Raw genomic sequence first — 22,247 nt, forward strand, 5'->3', positions numbered from 1 at the left:
GAAAAAAGTGGACACACTGCACCAGTAAACAAAGCTAACAACAAAGCTTGCACTCTCAGTATTTTCTTCCACGGCAGAGCTTCAAAGGTATTTGGAGCAGCTTTAAATCAGACTGACATGAGGGGCTTGCTCTCATTCATTGTTCTGGCACTTACAAATTTCTCACAAACATATACAATAGCTATGTTAAACATATGCACAGCACAACGCTTATCAGGTGGTCAGAGCTACAAATACATGAAAAAGTAGAAAAAAATAATTCAGTATAAAAGTCTTCTCTGTCAATACACACTAACTACACAGTGGAGAAGTCTAAATTTGTAATAAAACATGTAAAAACAGTAATCATACGCTACATTTGGGAAGTATTACTTCTTGTATTTCCTATATAATTCAAAGCCTCAGTCCTATGTTCCTATGCTGTGAACAGCTAAAAACTAAAAAATAWTTTTTTTAAATTTATTTAAAAGACAACAATTCAGTACCTTTTCTATATTAGCGCTAAAATTATGTCAGAGATACGTACCAATGGGACCCACATTTTCCCATTTAAAACATAAAGGTCTTTATTGTTCTCAGTTACACCAGTACCGTTAGGAAAACTGAATTTCTGACTTTTTTGCCCTGAAAAACAGAGCTACTGTTCACTTAGCTGTTCCAAACATATGCATACTCAAAGGGTGAGATAAGGGGAAAGAAAGAACAAATTACCACATTCATTTGCTACTTTCTCCTCCTTCATCTATGAACTTGAACACTTCCTACAAATGCTCATCATTTATTAGACTATTTTAACTCAGTACATATGTTTAATAAGTATTTGAAGAGCCCACAGTATGAATTTCATGTTTGTATAAAAGCATCTGTAAGGCTAATAAAATAAACCATAAATATATAGAAATTACAGAAATTATCTTTGATTCTAAACATAACAAAACTAATGCTAAAAATGCTTGTCTATTGTACATTATACATTATGTATGTCTATTATACATTAAAAGATTAAATACAAAAGTTGGTATGAAAAAAGATTTCAGAAGTGTCCAACTGGAAGAAGGCAGACTTAAAACATACAGTTTTAAGCCTGTTTTCAAAATCAGAAAACACTCTCTGCATTGTAGTTACATAGATTGTTTTAATGTACTTGTTAATCTTTTGTTCACTCAAAGACAGAGTTTATTACAGTTATTTCTGTGTTTGTAGATGTACTACAAAAGTGTTCAAATTAAACCTTTTACACTCAAAAATGTTAAAAACTCTGTTTTATGGGGCAGTGGTGGAAAGACACAGCAGGCATGTTGAAAGCTAAGGAACTCAACTGAGTTAAATTAGAAATGCCTGAAGAAGAATCCTGCATACATCCTTACCTTTTCATACTGCTGTAAGTGAAAGTTATCCTACATCTCAGCAATGCAACATTCTCCTTTCCCTCCCTTTTCCTCCTCTCCATCACAAAGCATAAAAGACTATAAAAACATACAAAGCTGAAGTCATGCTAGATAAATATGTAGCTCGTATCATTCCTTTAGTGCAGTGTGATCACCCACCAGGGCACATGCTATACTAGCAAGTATATATACTTCTCACTGGTTAGGATAGTGAGTATCACAATAATGAACAGCACCACAAAGCTTTGCCACCTATTACAAGAACTGAAGGAAAGCTGTTCTTGCAACTCTTTAATCATCTACCTAAGCAGAAAAATATTAGTTTCTGGAAGGATATTAGGATATCATTGCAGGACACAATCATGGAGCTCCCATGCCATCAGGTTCATTCTTCCACCATCACTGTCACAATTTCATATAATTATAATTAATAATTATATAAATATGTGCCTAAGTATCCAAAAATACAAACTGATAGAAATGTAAATTTATATATACTCCTCCATGCTAATTTTAAACCAAGATGAGCTCCTAAAAATTCTACATATGTAGTTCTAAAAAAAAGCAGTGTTCAACACAAGGCTGAGGTTCAATACAGTTAGCTGAAATATCCTATTAGATGGAACTAAATGTTTGGTGGTCAAAGGCATTTTGCTGAATGAAAGGTCAGATTAGCAAAAAACAAACAAACAAACAAAAACTATGGAAAGCTTACCTCATACCATAAAGACTTCTGAAGAAAGGAATTAAATTCCGATTTTATTAAGGACTGAATTACAGTTAGTTGTTGTGTTGTAATCCTACAATGCTTCAAGCCACTGCTGTTTCTCTTTTGCTCAACATAATTCCAAGACACAGTTCCTATGTGCCCTGAAGGTAAAGCCCTAACAATTGCTCTCGTTCCAGCATAAACTGATTTTTTAACCTCCTTATCATTTTTACAAAAGCGTCTTATTAATAAAGTGGAGCGTTCCTTTTTGTTTCTAAAAAAATCTTCCTCCAGCTCTTCCTCATAGTTATCACTGCAGTCTTCAAAATGGCTCAGAAAGAGCTTTGAGGGCATTCTTCCAGTAAAGTTATTTCCACAGAAGCTGTGACCTGAGCATGCCACTTTAACCTTTCTTGCTGCTCTTTCCAGACATAAATACTTATCCCTTAAAGTGTCACAACCATCATACAATTGTTGCCCATTTCCATTCTCACAGTTATTTGTCAACTCCATTAATCTGCAAGTGCAGGCTGTAGAACCAGTGGTGGTTCCATCATTAGTACTTACTGGCTGCAAGCAGTTATCCAAAATGAAGCTGTTGTGTAAATTGCACAAAGTCTTTGATATATTTCTTTCACTAGCACAATGAAAGTGAAAAAGGGCTACCTTATCAGTCTCCTTAGCTTCATTCTTATTTACTGCTGACTGGCTTCTTAATGAAGGTCCATCCATTTTCAACTGAATTTCAGCAAGCATGGCTCTTTCCAGTGAAACAGGAATTCCAGTTTTCAGGCATGTATCTCCCCCTACTAAAGAATCACATGATTTATATAACTGGCTGCACGGAATACTGCTTTTATAGTTTTTCTGTACAACGTTATAGTTAATATTAACAAATTCCATTGAATCAGGGATGGAGCTGTTTTTCTTCCAGAAGTTCTCGTTACTGTTGTCATCAGTCATTTCTTCATTTGCCAGAGAGAATATTTTGGGCAGAGCACCCTGAAGATTTTCTTCTTCAAGTCTATGCAAGTATGAAAGTGTGTGTGCAGTTTGCCTTCTTGGACTGGCAGTATGTCTTTTTATAACACTGGTGTTCAAAGCATTTTCACTATTTTCATCTCCAGCTGACTGAGCAGGTATCACTTTACCCTGTACCATAGACACAAGAACAGAAGCTGTCATTTCCTCAGAGGTCATCTTGACACACAGTCTTCAGTTGTTGGATGTTTGCTAGGGGGAGATTCTACCAATCATCACATCATGATTTCAGTATAAAAAAAGATTCAATGCTGAATAATCAGGAAACAGACAGCAAAATATATGTTTGTTACTTGTTCTTTTTGAACAAGGGGGAAAAAAATTCTGTTTGACTACTGGGCTACTAATCTTTCCCAGCTGTGGATTATTGGCATGAAACACAAACATCCTTAAATCAGCTTCTTAAAGTGACATAGCCATTTGATTTTTTCCACAATTAATTCTTCTATCAGACGTAGCACACATTGTTGCCTTAGGTTGTAGAAAAAGAAAAAAAAAGTGAACGTATAATCCATGCCAAAGCTTTCTCTCTCCACAGGACATCCAAGAAGTTGGGTTTCTGTAAAGAAAAAAAATATATACATATATTTTATATATATGTATTTAATAGAATCCATGGCACAATGTCCACAATCACAATTACAACATAAAGAAATGGCTTCTATGTAAGGAGAAGGGACATAAAACATCATAAGATAATTACATTGAAACCTAGAAAATTTCAAAATACAAGTTTAAGTGTGTCTTTACAAGTGTCACGCTCCAATTTGGGGAAATTACAATCAATTTTACATATTTAAATAGTGTCTTCACTACACTCAGAAAGCTACATGAATGAATAGAACTAATTTTACTGAAGCTGTAACACTGAAATTGAACATACAAGATATATATGTAAACTGAAAAAAGAAAAATTTCTTTCTACAATTTCACAATTTCTCTAACTTAAAGCCAGGATAAGTTAAAATTTTGAAGAAAAAAATATTAAATTTACTTAAAAAGAAAAAAGACAGCTAATTCTTTTCCTGTTCAAAACTGAAGTCTATCATGACAACAATTGCTTTGGTGTTTTGAGTTTTGTTTTGTTTTCCAGTAACCCTTATGCTCTGTTTTGTACTTTGATATCATGAAGAAAACACAATTTTTTGCCTGAAGTTCATCACTGAAAAAGACAAGCACGAAAGCGTAGCAGGACAAGAGACTAAAATGTTATCAATAATCATCTTGATCCCTTTACTTAAATACCTTACCTAGACAAAAAAATTAACCCTTCAACCTCACCATTAATTTTCAGTTTCTTTCCCGTAGATAGTACAGTAGAAGTAAATCTTCGAATCAGAAGAATTTATCATTAGTTCAGTAAAGGAACCAGAATTACAGATATGCCCAGAAAAAACATAGTAAATGAAAATTATATAGATATATGCTTATATTACAGTTTACAGTATTTAAGCTTAAGCACCAAAAAGAGAAATATCAGTAATAATCTTCTACCATTTCCCATTACTCTTCCCTGCTATTTCTTCCCCTTCCAATCCCTAGATAACAGCTTACATAACCTTTTTCCACAACACACTTGGAGAAACGTGAGAAATTCATGTAGAAATGTTCCAATCTCATTTCTTTTGATAATCATTCTTGTGCCTTCAAGTCCAAATCTATATATGATGATGCTTATCATAGGAGAAAGTGATAGAGAACTAGAAAGAGAAGCAGCTGTTTTTCCTTGATCTTAAGTCTCTCTGTTGCTATATCAAGTAAAAATAATTGTAAAAAAAGAATTCTTGGAGGATTTCTTTTACCTATCAAAACACTTCAGTCTACTGATTYATCTTGTCTGTTTGCACCAGAAAATATCCAGACAATCCAGCAAAAACACACACTACTGTARTATCTTCATAAATGTACTCCCTGTAATACTGCTAAACCAGGAATAAAATTAATGGAATCACTGCAAAGAATACACAGTTTATTAATCTGGTTGTTGAATGAAATTCTTACAAAAGAACAACATTATGCATGGCAGGAAAAGCCAGCAACTCCATTCTACAATATTAACACTACACAAAGATTTAAAAAAACAGAAAAGCTTACCATACACATTACGTTTCTTTACATCATTCTATATGGACAGCGGNGGGTGGTAACCAGCCCTATCACTGATGCACTTGTGTGAACTGGAAGTTGCTATAACCGCAAGTCCACTTCTTTCCCAGATTCTGTCAATAAAACTCATTCAGGGACCAGAATCGCTCTTCACAGTCTTCCCAGGAGTTTCTTTCAGTATCATTCTCCCACCTCTCTCTTATGCCAAAGAGTCTGCAAGTATGCTCTCCAAACTGCCTCTCTCAGGATTTGCCTTCTCTTTTCTCTAGAACTTTATCTTAATCTTCCCTACCCGAGGTCACACTTCCCGTCAGCTCCACAAGCTACATGTCTGCCCGATTTCTCTCTAACAGCGTCACTTTCCTCTTTTTATCTGGGCCTATGTTTGAAATATGTATCTTCAAGAATAATGTCTGCTTAAGAAGCTCCCTACCCATGTTCAGCTCTTCCCATCCTCTCACAATCACCACAATGTGATAGGAAACTGATCCAGTTCAAAAAAATTTTTTTTTTGCTTGAGTTACTTCACAGATAGTAAATCCAGATCATCATGATTGTACTTACTGGTGTCCTACAACATCACACAAGAAGAAATGAGCAGCAAACAGAAGGGATGGAAAAGCTGCTTAAGTTGACTTAGACATCACTGCAATTTGTAAATGCAATTTGATGTTTCAGCTATGCTAATCTAACAGTTAGCTGCCACCAAAACTGGCAGTCTCACTCCTCCCTTTTGACCTTGAGTTGCCACTTCCCTCACACAGTTAAGTTGATTCAACTAGTTTACTTGTCAGGAAACTCTCCTTTTCTTCTAAATGAGTTGATTCACGTCGTCACCACACGATCACTACATACCAGGAAAAGGAAATATCAGGAATGCCCAGAAGGGAAAATGGGACCGCACTACTCAGTAGTAGCTTGACTTTAGATCATCTTTGCTATGACATCTAAATGTATCCTGAACATAAAAATCATGACAAAAGCTATCTAGCATAGCAGTACAGTAAAATCTCATGAAATAACAAGCATAATAAAAACCACATTACAGTAGAAGGCACTAATAAGGGTCATCAACAAGGCTCTGATCTGCAGACAGCTGTAAAATACCTGAAGCCACAGCCCCGCTGAATAGACAAGGGTTTCCTGTGTCCCTCATTACACTGTTTTCAGCCTCTGCTTTCCACGCTAATCAACAGATTTCAATTCACTGTGCCCAGCAAATTCCTTCAACTGCTGGAATTCATTAAGCATGGCATGAAGAACTGTTAACACAGTGCCATAAATGCTGTTAAGCACAAAACTCATAAGCTCAGCCAATAAAACAGTATTTTGTAACTTACTATAAAACAGCAGAACTTTCACTTCCTGTGGCTTTCCTGACTTACATACCTGCACATGTAATGCCGAAGCTTAGCTCTTATTACTGAAAACCTCATGGAAACATATGCAAGCATTCACATACAAAAACAATGCTGAAGTTATTCAAAATCATATTCTGCCTGTTGCATATTCACCCAAAACACTGTGATTCACAGTTRAATCTGAATATAAAAGTGCATAAAGTAAACTATTAAGCCTGCATTGTACTGAACACATGCTGACATTTTCTAAAGCTACTAGATTAGCTGATGAAATCCATTAATAACTACACTAGTTCACTTTACAAGGCTTCAGTTATGTCAGAAATGTAAAGTGCTCCTTCTAACAGTACAGGAAAGTAAAAATATAAGAAATTAGATCCAGCATTAGTGAATCATCCTGGAAGCACAGGTCAGCCAACAAAGACAACTGAATAATGAAAATAAACAACTTGGCAACCTTTTAACACACACGCACACAAACGCGCGCGCGCAAAATGTGTCACATGCGTTCTGACTTGAGAAACTGATTTGTCTATTTTTTTTGTGTGTTCCATACACCTTAGGACTTAAAGCACAATGCAGTTCTAGTCATTATTAACATATAATAATTCATTATTTAACAAAAAGTCTACCTAGGATTAAAGTCTAAAACTGTCTAGATAAAACACACAGCCTACAAAATCAAACACAAAAAAGTTGAATTAATTTAGTATCAGTTAAAATTTTAATTCATTAAGTAATTTTATACCTTTTGAAGACCATAGGAATTCTGTTTCAGTGGAAAAAAAATCAGGGAATATTAAGACTTACACCTTTATTTAGGCCAAGGAAAAGCACCTGAAGGCTCGTATTAGTCGCATGATCAATGAGAATTTCAGAGCTTTTTAACATTAGGCTATCATTAGAAAAATACATGAGGGTGCTTGTTAGACAGATATATTTTCATTTAGTCAAATTAAAAGTGTTATTTAGAAAAGCTTTAGCCATCCCCCACCCACCATTATCTATAATCACTGGAACCATCAGGATTAGAGAGCATTGTATTAAGAAATAGGTGGGTTTTTTGTGTTCTACACAGCCTGCTGAAAAATTTTCACCTTGAAGCCAAATGTGAGGTCAAGTAACTGAACAGCAGCTGAAACTTGTCTCAGACACGCAAGAAGACAGACAAGATGCAGGAGATATGGTTTAATTAGGCAGCAACTTTATTAACTTTTTCATCTGGCAACTACTGGCAATAAATTGCATGATGCATGTTGTGATTTTTCCTTAATCACTTCCATGTGGTGGAGATCTGCCATCAGTCCTCCACTTCTCGACAGCTGATCCCCAGACCTATTAACTGTTCTCACTGCCTTGCTTCGTTGCATGAGGATTAAGTCTAAGGAAAGGGGGTTGTCTTTTTCTATGTGAAAACATCAGAAATCCATCCTTCTTTTTAGCTTTTCCTAAATTTGTTCCAACTTTGGTTTAGCCAGGAACTGAACTAGCAGGAATACATGAACTAGATGTAGTAGGAAGAGACAAGGGCAAGCAACAGGTTTGTCTCCTTCTACTCCAAGCACATTTTCTGATAATTAGCTCAGTATTTAACACTATTAGCTTAACCTAACAATACATCCTTCTCACCATGAGATCAGAACTGCCAGGGATCTTCAACGGATCTTGAGCAAACAGCAAATAACATATTGACAGCACTGACCCATGCGTGCTCTGAGTACTAACAACCGATCACTCAAATCCTTTGAAACTTCTACAGCTTCAAACTGGAAAATAATTTAGTCATTATCTCATTTCAAGGCTTTGATCCACTTTTGAAGATTTTGGTATCCCCTGGATTCAACACCAACATTCGTATTTTGACTTATGCTTTAGCAAGTTCCCAAGTTCTCCGCAGCTATTAAAGTGGCTTCTTCTCAGTCAATAAATAAGTTCCTTCACTCCTGCCAGCCAGTGTTAAGTATTCTGGCAAATACTCAAAGATCTTCTTACTGAGATGATCCTGAGAAGTCCTGCTTACATGTGAGCATTATTGCTCCAAGAACTTGGTTAGCACATTCAAAATCTGCCASCTGGAAGCATAACCTGGTTATGTCTCTAAAAGGTCAACAGTAACCTAGGACTGYATCAAAATTTCATTTGAAAAGAAGGTATACTCCCTCCATTTTTTTCTGTCGAAGTCGCTATTCAGAATCATTACCACAAATAAACTCAGTATGCATACCAGGAAAATGTACGTTATTTGAATGGCAGCAGAACTCCTGAATGCTAAGGAAAAGAAATACAAGTAAGAGATTGATGGCAGGCCCTTACTTGCAAAATAACACCACAGAATCACAATGGTACAGCAGTGAGGATTTTGGTATTTCATGCTCAGATCCCATTCTCTTGCTAGTTCATTTTGGTACAATGATCCTTTCACGGACGCTAGCTTGACCAAAGGATATTGTTTGTCCAAGTCAGCTGGCTCAAGCCTTCAGAAGGCAGTCCTTCAGCTAGCCAACCACTAGCCCAGGACTACAGCAGGTTACACCCTTCAGATTTGTGGACAGTGTTCAGATATCACAGCACACCAACCGCACTCCATGACTTGCCTGGAGCACTACCCATGCCCCCAAGCAAGGCTCTTCCCTGCACTGGTATCTAAGCCATGGCAGCGAAACAGACAGGCAAATTAGTTTCTACAACAGTAAGACAGTGCAAGAACAAGTACTATTTTTGAGGATCTACAAGCCTTGATTCAGCAGCTTATAACTGAATGTCAGTTCACCTTCAAGGTAAAGAGTCATTTCCCAAATATCCTATCAACCCCATTTTCTCTTATCCTCCCCTTTCCTAAAAGAAGGGCACAGAATTTGGGATCACAAGGCCAAAATCCCTGCCACACTGACGCATACCCCATCCCTCAGCAGGAATCTCCAGCCTTGGCAGTCCCCTTTCTTACCTAATCCTGGTTAACAATGAAGTGTCACTGGCAAGTAGCCTTCCTGTTTGAGCTAGTTTAGCAATTCTGCCCAGTGTGAAACCATGCCCTTATGAGACTTAAAGCAGCAAACTGTCATATATTTTAATAAACAGCAACTGCACCTTGCCCATAAAGACCATTACCTTATCTGAATTTTAAAATTACTCAAAACTAAGCAACGCAACGAGTGACAAGAACTCCTTAGACTCCTCTTCTTGTTCCTTTATCCTTATTTTTTTGTACAAGCTCATTTCCATTCCTCTCACTGTCCTGCCTATATGATATTAGTTGTAATTCTTGCCATGGTGATGAAAACAGAACAAATCCGTAATAAAAATATTTTTAACTAATAAAATATGCCTGATGGTATGTTAGAAGCATATACATCATCATAGTTTATCTTCCGTAAATCCAAATTAACACTTTGGTTCACATTATGCTAAACCAGAGTGGTGCTATTAAAAACATTACTTGAGTAATCAGTTATATATCATTACTAAACTGTCTTAACTGTTACAAGAGTAAATCTACTAAAAGTGGAACCTTAATATATATTTCAAGTAAACATGAACAACCTAATCTGTATGTGAAGAGGCGTTCAAAGAGTCATTATCATGCCTTATACAGAAGGCAGGAGAAAAAAAGCTGTTTTGCTGCTTACAGGATAACTAATAATCTACTTAGGACACACATGATTTTCATAACACTATTTATTAATCATCTCCAAAAGTACACAAAATAATCTTGTAATACTACCTCAGTTCTAATACTTCTAAAGCACTGTGAGCCTGAAAATAACACTGCTCAAACAGCAAACAATATTTGTTCACCAAATCAAGACTACGTTCATTTTTTGCCTACAACGGCTTTATCAACTGCATCATTCTCTGAGAAAAAGCCCACCCTGACATCTGACTCATTCAAGTCATGAAGTATTCTCCCAGATGTTGGCTTTTACTAGAATTGTATGTGCAAGGAGCAAACTACACTGAACCAGAAATTATTTTTAGCAATATTTACAATGTTAACATAAGAGATCATTATCAACATAATCAATTTCCTGTTATTTCTGTTGTTGCCAATTTTCAATTAGCAACATGATCATCAGCTTTTATATTTAAAAACTACTGCAGGCATCATTTTAATCCACACTGCAAACATTAATAATTCAATTTTAATCAATAAATACATAGGACTTAAATATACCCATGGTCACAATCAGAAGTTTTCTTTATAATATCCTGTCATGTCTTCCAAGATAAATGGAACCAGACACTGAGAAGAATGTATGTTTACATCAATTTCCATTTTCCTTAAGTTCCACTTTATCTTTTTTTTTTTCGTTAAACAATTCAGCCTATTTGAAAGAGACAAATGCCTGAAGGTTAATGTACCATATCTCCATGCATCATTCTGATGCTCGTATTTAGGCCATCCGTTATATGAGGATCTTTAAAATAATTCCAATGAATGTCTGTATACTTGCTGAGCAAATGCAGACTTATTTTTCTTGGTTATCTTCTAAAGTCTTTATGGAAGTAGTCTGCAGACTACAATCCCTAGGACTACAGCTCTCACACTTACTACAGAGCTTTTAGTCTGTCAAGGACTTTGATGTGCTTAATATAGTCAATTAGGCTTGAACATGCATACAAAGGTACAAGGTTGATTGTTTCTCTTTCTGTGCTACAGATCCAGAACTTTTGCTCTATGGTCTTCCATTTTACTTTGAAAATTATACTGGTAAGTGTAAATTACAAATTTACACTATAACTAGGTCCCTGAAATTCTTTCCAAAGTTGCAAAAAAAAGGCAATTTCCTTCAGTTCCTGACATTGCAGAAGTCTCCCATTATTGTTATCTTTTCATGTCATACCTTTCATGCCAGTAACCAAGCTAACATTTCTGTTATGCCAGTACAAAGATGCAYGGAGGTTTGACTTTCATCCTGTTGATGCTTTCATAAGTAATACAAGGGAACAATAATAATGCTTTCCACTTTCTTGTTCTGAATGCAACAAAGGAATTCCTGAAAAATGATGAGAAGTTCTGACACTTGAAAAGGATGACAAGAAAAGCCTATCACATAAAATGAACTTCATACAACTCATGTCAAAATCCATTCACAGATTTGGAGGAACTACAAGAGTTCTTAACTTTAGCCTAAGCATTTTTGTGCACTTACAGATTCTTCTTCAGGATTTTATTCAGCCTCCAGTTAACATGTTATAACCGGGTATGTGGACTTCACCCTTTTTTTTGGAAGAAAAAGATAACCTTCAGCAAGTGTTTAACAAGTGTAATTCACTCAGTTGCTAGAAGCTAGTTGCTTCATGCATAATAAGAATTAAGAACTCTARAAATTAAAATCTGCTGTCTTGGTAAGATAAGACTTTATCTCAGATTTTTTCAGTTTACTTTAGTCAATTGAGGTAAGAATGTGTGGCAAAAGCTAATTCTAGACTTATCTGATCTAAACAATCACTTGTACTAAGTTTGTTACATTTCTTAAAAATCTTGTCATTTCACCTGAATAGATGGAATGCAACGTAACTACAGATGCAGTTGTTGATGAAAGTAAGCAACAGACATTTCAGAGGATACTTAGTATGTGAGAGGAGTATGCAGTAGGTAGAAGTATACTGAAAAACATAGGAAAAAAACAGAACATAGAACAATCATGTATTATGTATCTCATTTACTCCTGGAAATAGTGAATCTTGGCTTTCTGCATATTTATCTCAGAGTCGAATAATTTTGATGTCTAAGGGGATGCCCACTCCGACTGAAACTTTTCTTAGGATTAGGGTATTACTAAGGACTTTCTCCTATACAGATCGTCTGTCACCTAACAATGTGCAAACTCACAGAGCAACTTCTTCACAGCCAGGATCATTTATAGAACATCTCTCCTGTCTTTGAATAATATTTTCATGAAATCTGTTGAATCTTATGTTTTTGAGCTCTGTACCTTTGYGCTAAACCTGATGCTATAGGACAAGTTCAAGAGTTGGCAGAAAAGAAATACAGAGATATGCAGTGTGACTCTGTAAAGTCCTTTCCATAAGAAGCCAGGCTAAAAATACAGTCATCATTTGAAAAAGGACACTTCTTTCTCTAGAACACCCTCTTCTTTGACAAAAGCAGTACGATGTGCCAAACTGCCAGTATCCAAACAACAACGATTCATTAAAATCTGGAAATGATAGCAAGAGATTTTTTTCCAAACTAGATACACATGTATTCTCACATTCAAATATACAGCTAATAAGATATTATGTCTAAACATTATATATATAGGCTACACTTTCTCAGTCAAACAGAAAGACTAGCTTATAATACCTATATGATTGTGCAGCTGTACTGCTAACAGTCTGTTGCTTAATATCGTTCTTAGGACCTCCTAAAAGGTCCTATCAGAAAAGAGACACCAACATATGCCTGATGCATCTCCCACCATTCAGCAAAGGAGAAGGGAAAGGACAGAAAAAAAAAAAAACAGCTGGTGTCACAGCTAAACAAGCCAAAGAACCAACCACAGTAGCACTGTAAAAGATAATGAACTGACCAATGAATGCTGAAATGCTCAAGGTTATTTCTGCTGCAACACTTAAAGGATATGAAGCTACTCTGTGTTCTGTAACATGTTCAGGCTCGATAACAACAGACCAACATTGCAACTAGCGTAAGAATCAGTGATATTAACCAGGATCATCACAGATCTCTTTCAGAGAGAGTATCAGGGCCCCGAGTGCATCAACAGTCCTCAATCGCCATAAGCAGCCTTGCCCAGGACACCTATTCATGGGCACAGGGGCCATTTCAGCTCAGGATTGTAACCTCTGCTCCTGGACTGGGCCATGTCACAGGTAGACCTGTGCCCAGCCCTGTCCCTGCTGCCCCTAATCTTTAGGCTGGACTTCTGGACTGACATTGCACCTGACTGGTCAGCTCATGCCAGTCCCATGACCACCAGGCTGGTGACAGACCCTCAGCTCCTGGCTCATCCTCACTCAGGTAGTAGCCCAAGTCTGCTGCTCTTGACAAGCAGCTGTTTGACTTCACAGTGAGTAAGGGCTACATTTTTCTTATAAATGATAAGAGGAAGTTGAAGTTTTATGACCGTATTAAGTGATGCCTGAATGATACACTGAATAGAGACATTTATATGTCACCAGCAACTGGAATGACAAGAATAGTGATGAAGAGATTATTCTGAAATACTGAATCAAATATTATCAGGCCTTTATTTAGGTGGCAAACCGAAAGATAAGGAGACGTAAACACTTGTAATCAGGTTTCCCTTGGGCAAGAGGACAGTAAGGACTCTATGATTCTGCCCAGCTGTGGGAAAAAAAATGAAAACCAGATACTCTAGACTTACCTGCTATTCTAGACTCATAAGCTCCTATTGCCTATCTTGCCAAAAGACAGTTTCATCAACACTTCCAGGCAAAAGGCAAACTTTCTACAATATCACCTTTACTAGTACTCAAAAGGTACAACAGCTAGTCTGAAGCTCTCCATTTTCTTGACTAATACCTGACATACAATGTGGTGTTATTTGTTTAAATAATAGTATCTATTATTCTAGTTGCTCTTGACTGCTGAAAAAAATTGCTCATGGTTTTATAGAACCTGCAGAGTTTCTTCACTATGTTATGTACGTGGAAAAAAGATTACATTTATCTGCATTGTATTTCATCATTTATCTTCCAGTCCCTTAGCACAATCAGGCAGTCTTTCTATCCTTGGTTTTACTGCCTTGCATACACATCTAAATGAAGATTTCAGAGGTTCCTTGACTTGACTTGAATTCCTTGACTTGAATGACAAGTTTCATTACATCAGGAATATTTTTAACATAACATTTTGCAGTTTAATGATTTGCAAAATTTGAAAATTAAATCTGCATTACAATTATTCACAGGTAATGTTCTAAACAAAAGCAGGTCTCTGTATCCACCCAAGCAGAAGCAAGACCACGCAAGTTTCAGATCTGAATTTTCAGCTACTGTACTACTTACAGTCCTCCCTACCTTTCTCCAATTAAAAAAAGGAAAAAAAAATCCTTCTTTTATAAGGGAAAAAACCCAAAAGTATCTACAGACCGACTACAGGCTCTAGAAAGATAGAATTGAGCCATGGAAAATGAGTTTATAGAATTTACTGCTACTGTACCTACTCACCTCTGTGAAGTCAACTTTATGTAATCTATAAAACAGGCTGTATGCAACCTACAGAATGAAAAAAAAAAAAAGACGACAAAACAAAAGGTAACCCAATATGGTACACAGAAGAGTTTCTTGAGAAAACGAGCAGAAGAAATAATTACACATAAAAGAAAACAGGTTGAAGTAAGAAGACTAGATTACATAGCACCAGTGAAAAGTTAAAAAGCAGAGATAAAAACTAAAATGTACAAATAGTACTGGCCAACATAGTTAGGAAAATACATTAGAAATTCAGAACAGAGGATAAGAAGGAAAACATCACTCTTCAATAACTAGAGCCTACTGAAGATTCTGAAACAATTCAGAACTTACTTGCAGAAATAATTAAAAATATAAAATATTGAAAGTATTTGACAATAACCCTTCAAAAAATCAGAGTAAGGAAACAAAATTGGTCTAGAGATTTAAAACTAAGATACAAGCCTGCATTACGGATGGCATTGCTTCCCCTTATGTTATTTTCTGGTTGTTAGGAAGCCAACAAGGAAGAAGCAGATCATATGTGAGAACTGAGGTCAGTCAAACCCCTCCTCCCCCCCCCCCCCCAGCATCTACGAAGAACCTATGCATAAAACCAGCATACATAAATCAAAGCAGTCCAACTAGTCCTTTGAAATTTCAAGTTACCTTTTGTTCATCTGTTGTTTTAGGCATTCTACTGCCACATTTCAAAATAGTTAACCTTTTCAAACAGATTTTTTTTGTTGTCTTCTTTTCCAAATCAATAGACATCCCTCAAGTTCTAGGATCTTTTTAAGTATGTTTTTAAGAAAATCAGTAACGAAATTTTTATGAAGGAATTAATCTTGCAAATGGTTAAATGCCCCCTCACAGCTGCTCTTTTACGCCTGTTTAAATTAACAGGATTCATTTAGCAGTACAACTGCTAAACACAGTTAACACCTTTTTATTAATCATCTTGTTATTAATGATTTCCAGAGTAATCCAAAATTATTTAAGATATATTTCTTTCACTTTTTACCTAATTTTAAGAAAAATAAAATCAGTAGAATGAAATTTAGTTTAGAAAGAGTAAGCTCTCTCTTCAAAGCCAAAATCTACCATAGACCTCTCCAAGTATTTCACAAACTGCGAACAGCTCCTGAGAGTAACCTAAGAAGAGGTTAAATTAGAAACATACAGTGCTTCCCAAGCTCTTTAGTGGGATCTGTATAGTTTTCTGGCTTTATTAACAGCYCATTAATGCTAACTTTTTATTTTAGCAATCTAATGTTATTATATAAGAGGAAACAGCAATGGAAGTAATAATGCTAGTAGTGCTATACTGCTTCAACAAATTTTATTGAAAACGCAATATATGCATTTCATCACTTATTTTGCATGCAACTTCTCTATGAAAAATAAAGACTATGCACATTATGGAAAAATATCACAACTATAGATAAAAAGTCGATTTTCAATTCCACATGATTTATATAACTGTGCATTATAGCTGTACACAATTCCCCTGTACATAAATATTCCTTAGAATTATGATTCACAGTCCACAAAGAAAAAAAATTGCTTGTTTTTCATGATTCATTGGCCAGAAAAAAAATATAGGAACCTCAATATACACTTACGTACAGTTATGTTAACAATAAACAAAAGGTATCATCCAGATTGCTTCTTGTGCATAGTCAAAATGGCAGTTATTTATTCAGCAAAARTAGTAAATTTATGCTTCTGTTCATTGTTACTCATGCTGCAGCCACAAAACAATTAGAAAAAAAGTGTAATATCAATTAATTGTTGGCATGTTTATTACTGTATTTGTTAAGGCTGCAGCATCACTGTTAACAATGATAAAAACCACGGCAGAAATAAAGCAGCCCAAGTTTCACATCCCTGAGTTTACAGGGCTGAAAATTAGGAACACAAAATAAATTTTTTCACCTGAGTCATGTTTTAAACCGTATTTTAAATTCTTCAGAAGAGGAATCAAACAAAATTGAGCAGCACAGAGCSTTTATGCTGACACTCAGCATGCTGAAAGCACCGCACGCATCTCAGCACTATCAACAATATGTTTTATATCAGTTCACAGAATTAATAGACAGAAATCTTCACRTCACTGTTTTAGTTACTTTTCAGCATGTAATTAACATATGTGGACAAAACAGTTTTTAGGTTATCTGTCAATCACATTTAGCAATACATACCAGTAGCTATTATTACTGTACTACTTTTAAACTCAATTTTACTCGATAACTTAAAATATGCTGATTTCATTATTGTCAAATCTTTGTAACTTTTAGTACTAAAATTAAAACTGTATCAGCATATATTAAAAATAAGCCTCAATTTCTCTAATAACTTCCTTCTTTACTATATTTATTTAATATAAGTCATTCCAATCACACATAGAATCATAGGATCAGTAAGATTGGAAGGGACCTCTGGAGATCACCTAGACCAACCTCCCACTCAGCAGGGTCACCTAGAGCATGGTAGACAGGGTTGCATCCAGGCAGGCCTTGAAGATCTCCTGAGAAGGAGACTCCACAACCTCTCCGGGCAACATGTGCCAGGKCCCTGTCACTCTCACAGTGAAGAAATTCCCCCTCACGTTCAAGCAGAACTGCCTGTGCTTCRATTTCTGCCCRTTGCCTCTTGTCCTGTCACACAGAGCAACTGAAAAGAGTTTGTCCCTGTCCCCTTGACACCCTCCCTTCAGGTACTTAGACACATTGATAAGATCCCCCCTCAGGCTTCTCTTCCCCAGGCTAAACAGGCCCAGCTCTCSCAGCTGTTCCTCGTAGGGCAGGTGCTCCAGCCTCCTGATCATCTTCATAGCCCTATGCTGGACTCTCTCCAGTAGCTYCATGTCTCTCTTGTCCTGCAGAGCCCAGAACTGGACTCARTACTCAAGATGAGGCCTCAGCAGGGCTGAGTAGAGGGGCAGGATCACCTCCCTCGACCTGCTGGCAACACTCTTCCTAATGCACCCCAGGAGACCATTGGCCTTCTTGGCAGAAGGGCACATTGCTGGTTCATGGTCAACTTGTCACCCACCAGCACTCTCAGGTCCTTCTCTGCAGAGCTGCTCTCCAGAAGGTCAGCCCCCAGCTTTTACTGGTGCCCAGGGTTATTCTTCCCTAGGTGCAGGACCCTGCACTTGCCCTTGTTGAACCTCATGAGGTTCCTCTCTGCCCAACTCTCCAGCCTGTCCAGGTCTCTCTGAATGGCAGCCCAGCCCTCTGGTGTATCAGCCTCTCCTCCCAGCTTGGTATCATCATGATTTAATGGATTGTCAGATACCTGACTATTGAAAGCATAAAAGCTCTCTATGGTACTGAAAGCTCTCTACGGCAGAGGACCAGCTATCGAAAGTGCCTACACTCAGACCTACAATAGTTGGATACTAGTTGACAAGATGATCTATGCTGTTTTCATTATATACGTATATCAAATACTAAAAAATTAAGCTAGTAGGTCTTTACATCTGGTAGAAAGGTACTAACAGAAATGAGCAACATGCATAAAAATCATAATGTAAATGCAGAGATGGTGTTTTTGTACTGATATGCAGGACAGTAACTAGAGAGAAAAAAGCCTCAGATTCATCCAGACGAGATCTTTTTTCCTGGCAGCTGTGGGCCACATCCAGCAAAAAAGGGATAGACAAGTCCTACCAAGAGCAGGTCAGGGACTCAATACTTGTAAAATCCACATGGAGAAAGATCAGAGCTCCCTTTTTGACTTCAGTGGAGGAAGGGCCTCAGCCTTCTTAATTTTCTGGCAAGTAAAGGGAACACGGCCAACTTCCTTTGCATTCATCAGTCAAGAGCCGAGACTGTCTCTGTCTCAACTCAGACTTCAAAACCTTCATTTGGATACATAGTTGCTAACAGAACAGTGCCTTATTGTAAGCTAGATGGGTATTGTGGGAAAACTAGGAGTCAAATGCCATTTTGCGAAGTATCCACTGTCTTCACTGAGTAAAATGCACCTGAAATGTTTAAGAGTATTTCAAATAACAACAGCAAAAGAAGGTTTTTCTTTTACTGTTCCGTTTGAGGCTTTTTTTCTCTCTTCAGTGTGGGGATGGGGTGTCAGAGTTGGGGCGAACAGAGAAAAGCTGGTAAAGGACTGAAAATGGCATCATACCGCAAAATAAAAATCATCTGAGAGCACCATGTCAAGTCAGAGGAAGGCACATAGAGTTTAAAGCAGAGAATGAGTCACATACAATATATCTAATGAGTATTAGATATTTTATTGGCTGTGATAGCTCAACTGCTGTTATATCAAAAAAATTTGCCTTGTTTTAAATCTGTACACACCTTCCCCATACACCTTTAAAGCGCTGCCATTAACTCACAAGTCAACCCTAAACAGCAGTCATTTCAGGCAAAGTTCGGGGGTACACAGAAGCTGTTGTACAGTATAAAATTGTACTGCACCACTGTAACTGCCACACGTTACCTTCTGCTCTCAGAAATGTCAGCCTCAAGAACAGTCTTTACGTACCTATACAACTTTGGACAACTGCCCGCTAAGGGTAAATACTTTCATTATCAACTTGCACAACAGAATAAAGAACATATGGAATGAAATGAGTGAATTACATGAACACGGAGGTAAGCTTTTGGCAACGTAGAATGACATTCTCAGTTTTTAAGAGAACACACTGAAGAACCATCTGCCAGAACAAACTCACCTCTTCTGGAGGGGTGGACACGAACACCTCCTGACAACCCTTTACTGTYCAAACATCTGTACGATTCCTACGCTCATCAGGTAACAAAACTCCAAACAGATATTATGATCTGGATCTTGAAAAAGAATTCAGGCAAGCATTGAAGTCTATATGACCAWACTATATGTATACTATATGGCCATTCGAAACATTTTACTGCATATTTTAACACTGACCTGTTTTATAGACTGCTGTCTAGAAAACTGCTTATTTCTACAAACCACTACGGAACCTGGCTTGCAAATCACAGTTCAAATAGCATGTAAAAATGATTTCTAAACAGGCTTCATAGTGTTGTAATTCTTACAGTCTGAGAAAATGCGTTTTTTCTAGAAGAMCCTAGTCCTACTCTTACATAATTATTCAAAATCACAGCTTTAATTAAAAACATAAGTTCAGTTATAAAAACAATAGGAAAATGGAAACCATAATGACTCAAGAATTTTAAGACAAAAATGAAGGCTCCATACTTAACATTTTTAAGCCAAACTAATGATACAGGGGGAGACAGAGGATTTGAAAACATGATGTATGGAACAGCTGTTGCTGACAACAGTTTTCGCAATAGAATCAGCTTGCCAGCAAGCCCCTAGAATAGAATTTSATTGGGTTGAGTAAAAACATAATTGAGCAAATAAAATTTTAATTGTAGATGTTACCCATTTACTAATATCATAAATTACCTCTCTTTTTTTGGTTTTACAAAAGAAATCCAAAATTCTGGTATTTCTTTGTATTAGAAAAGTAGGAAAGACCATTTGCATCTAACACTGTTGCTCACGTATAAGCCACTCCTGTTAAAGGAAAGAATCTACAAAAATTTAATGAAGGGCAGAGAAACCTCAGATTTCATATTTTCCTCCAGTCTTCCCAGGTCATTATTTCCTCTTACACAGAAATAAGAAGGGTTAAGCTATCAGAGAGTTCTACAATTGTCTGCACAATGGTAATCTCAACAAGGAGGAAAGTATTTTTCCAAAAAAAAATGTTCATAATTGAGTGATACATAGAATTTCAGTTAAAAATAAAACATTTGCTAACTCAGAATTTGTTGGAACAAGAAACATCTCAGCAGACCACTAAAAAATGCATTAAAAAATGCACTGAAGACTGGTAATCCCCTTACCCATAGTCGTAAACTAACATTCAAAAAAGAGTATTCCCTCTCTATGAAAAATCCCCAAACGTTTCAATAACCATATTTAAGCAATATTAAATTTCATCTTCACAACTAGATTAGTAGTTGACAAAATCTACTTAAAACAAAAAAATAACAAAATTATTACTATAGTGTTGCTATATAGCAAAACTGGCCTCTAAAGCTTGATTTTAAATTAAATGATCATAACATTTTGACTTCTGCTTACTATATATATTCTAATATTCATTTGCTTAAAGGAAAGTTTCATGAGAATGGAAACAATTGATTAATACACTTCAAGATTCATCTGTTTTCTCAAACGASTTTAAACTCTAGATCTTCATCCACAAATGTTTTCTGGATAAGTACTAAGAAAGAGGTTTGGCTTAGATTGATTTTTTAAGATGAAGGAGAACAGAGTTTTTAATTAACATATCTATCTATCTATGTATTTCAGAATGCAAATTAGTTCAATTCTGTAGTGGAATTCTGCAATACAATCTCTGAAATCTGTTTTAATAGAGGACTAAAAGATGGCTGGATAGTAAAAACTGTTTTTATACACCCCATATTTCTGCCAACACGGAGTAAATAATGCAATAAAAACCAACAACATCCAACATTACATGAATTTGGGCTAAGCTAATATAATTCTCTATAGAGACAAGAAGAATCCATCCAGAAATACACTGACAGATACAGTACAGACCTAGATGTTTACTGTTGCTTGAAAGAGAAGAAATGTGTAAGGCCAATATTATGACATTTCCAAAATTATAAGTCTCTCAACTTTTCATTATGAGTTAACATCRTACAAGCAATTGGTATTTTTAATTTGTTTCTTGAATATTTGACTGGTAGCATCTTTATGTTAATTACTGCATAATATTACCTGTAACAGAGGCACATGACATAACCTATATATCCAAAATGTAGAAAGGGTAGCGGGTTTCTATGGCATGGTATATTCAACAGAAGAGTCCCTATTTTCAAAGCTAAAGTATACAAAGAATTGTTTTAGATATGAGTCAGGAGTACAGACAGGGAAGTTTTAATGCTTAGGGAAGAAAAAGCTGTTCCCTTTCCCCTTCTCAGTAAATTACATCATTAATTCTGCTTTGTGAGAAACCCCATGGACTTCATTCAACACTGGGGCATGGCGGAGCAGGTCTACTAGACACCAGCTCACTGAGAGATCCTGTGCAGAGAAAAGTAACAGTGTCACTAAKTGATATGCTTGCTAGAGGAGTAGACTTTGATGTGTGTAAAAACCACAGTCAGCCTTTTATTATATTTGACCCTTTTAGCTGATGGACAGTTTCAGCAAGTGCTCCATCTGCTTGAATACAAGGGTACTCTAATTGTGACAAATATCTCTGACAGAGACACTGAAACACACCCTGAAAACAGAAATGGAATTCCTGGATTCCAGGTACAGGAAGTCACACTACATGGAAATGAAAGCATGAAACCATTGCTGCCCACAACAGAAAATTCAATCTGCAATAATACAATATTAGGTAATGACTGGCAATCCTAATCAATAATTATATACTAATTTATACATATTGCTTATGTTGTGGTTCTGTCAAATGAAAAG

General features: G+C 36.4%; 1 protein-coding gene across 2 annotated transcripts in view; it reads right to left on the reverse strand.

Annotated features, from left to right (window-relative positions):
- Positions 1 to 22,247, reverse strand: part of PLCE1 (phospholipase C epsilon 1) — a 164,498-nt gene that overhangs the window by 136,260 nt on the left and 5,991 nt on the right. For both annotated transcript variants that reach the window (XM_085325701.1, XM_085325702.1), the window contains exon 2: positions 2,104 to 3,697. In XM_085325701.1, the coding sequence (XP_085181827.1) occupies positions 2,104 to 3,297 (1,194 nt within the window). In that variant the 5' untranslated portion in view covers positions 3,298 to 3,697. The remainder of the gene's footprint in view (positions 1 to 2,103; positions 3,698 to 22,247) is intronic.

Source organism: Rhea americana, unplaced genomic scaffold, assembly GCF_003343005.1.
Source record: "Rhea americana isolate MKP2758 unplaced genomic scaffold, rheAme1 scaffold_122, whole genome shotgun sequence".
Taxonomy (NCBI): Eukaryota; Metazoa; Chordata; class Aves; order Rheiformes; family Rheidae; genus Rhea; species Rhea americana.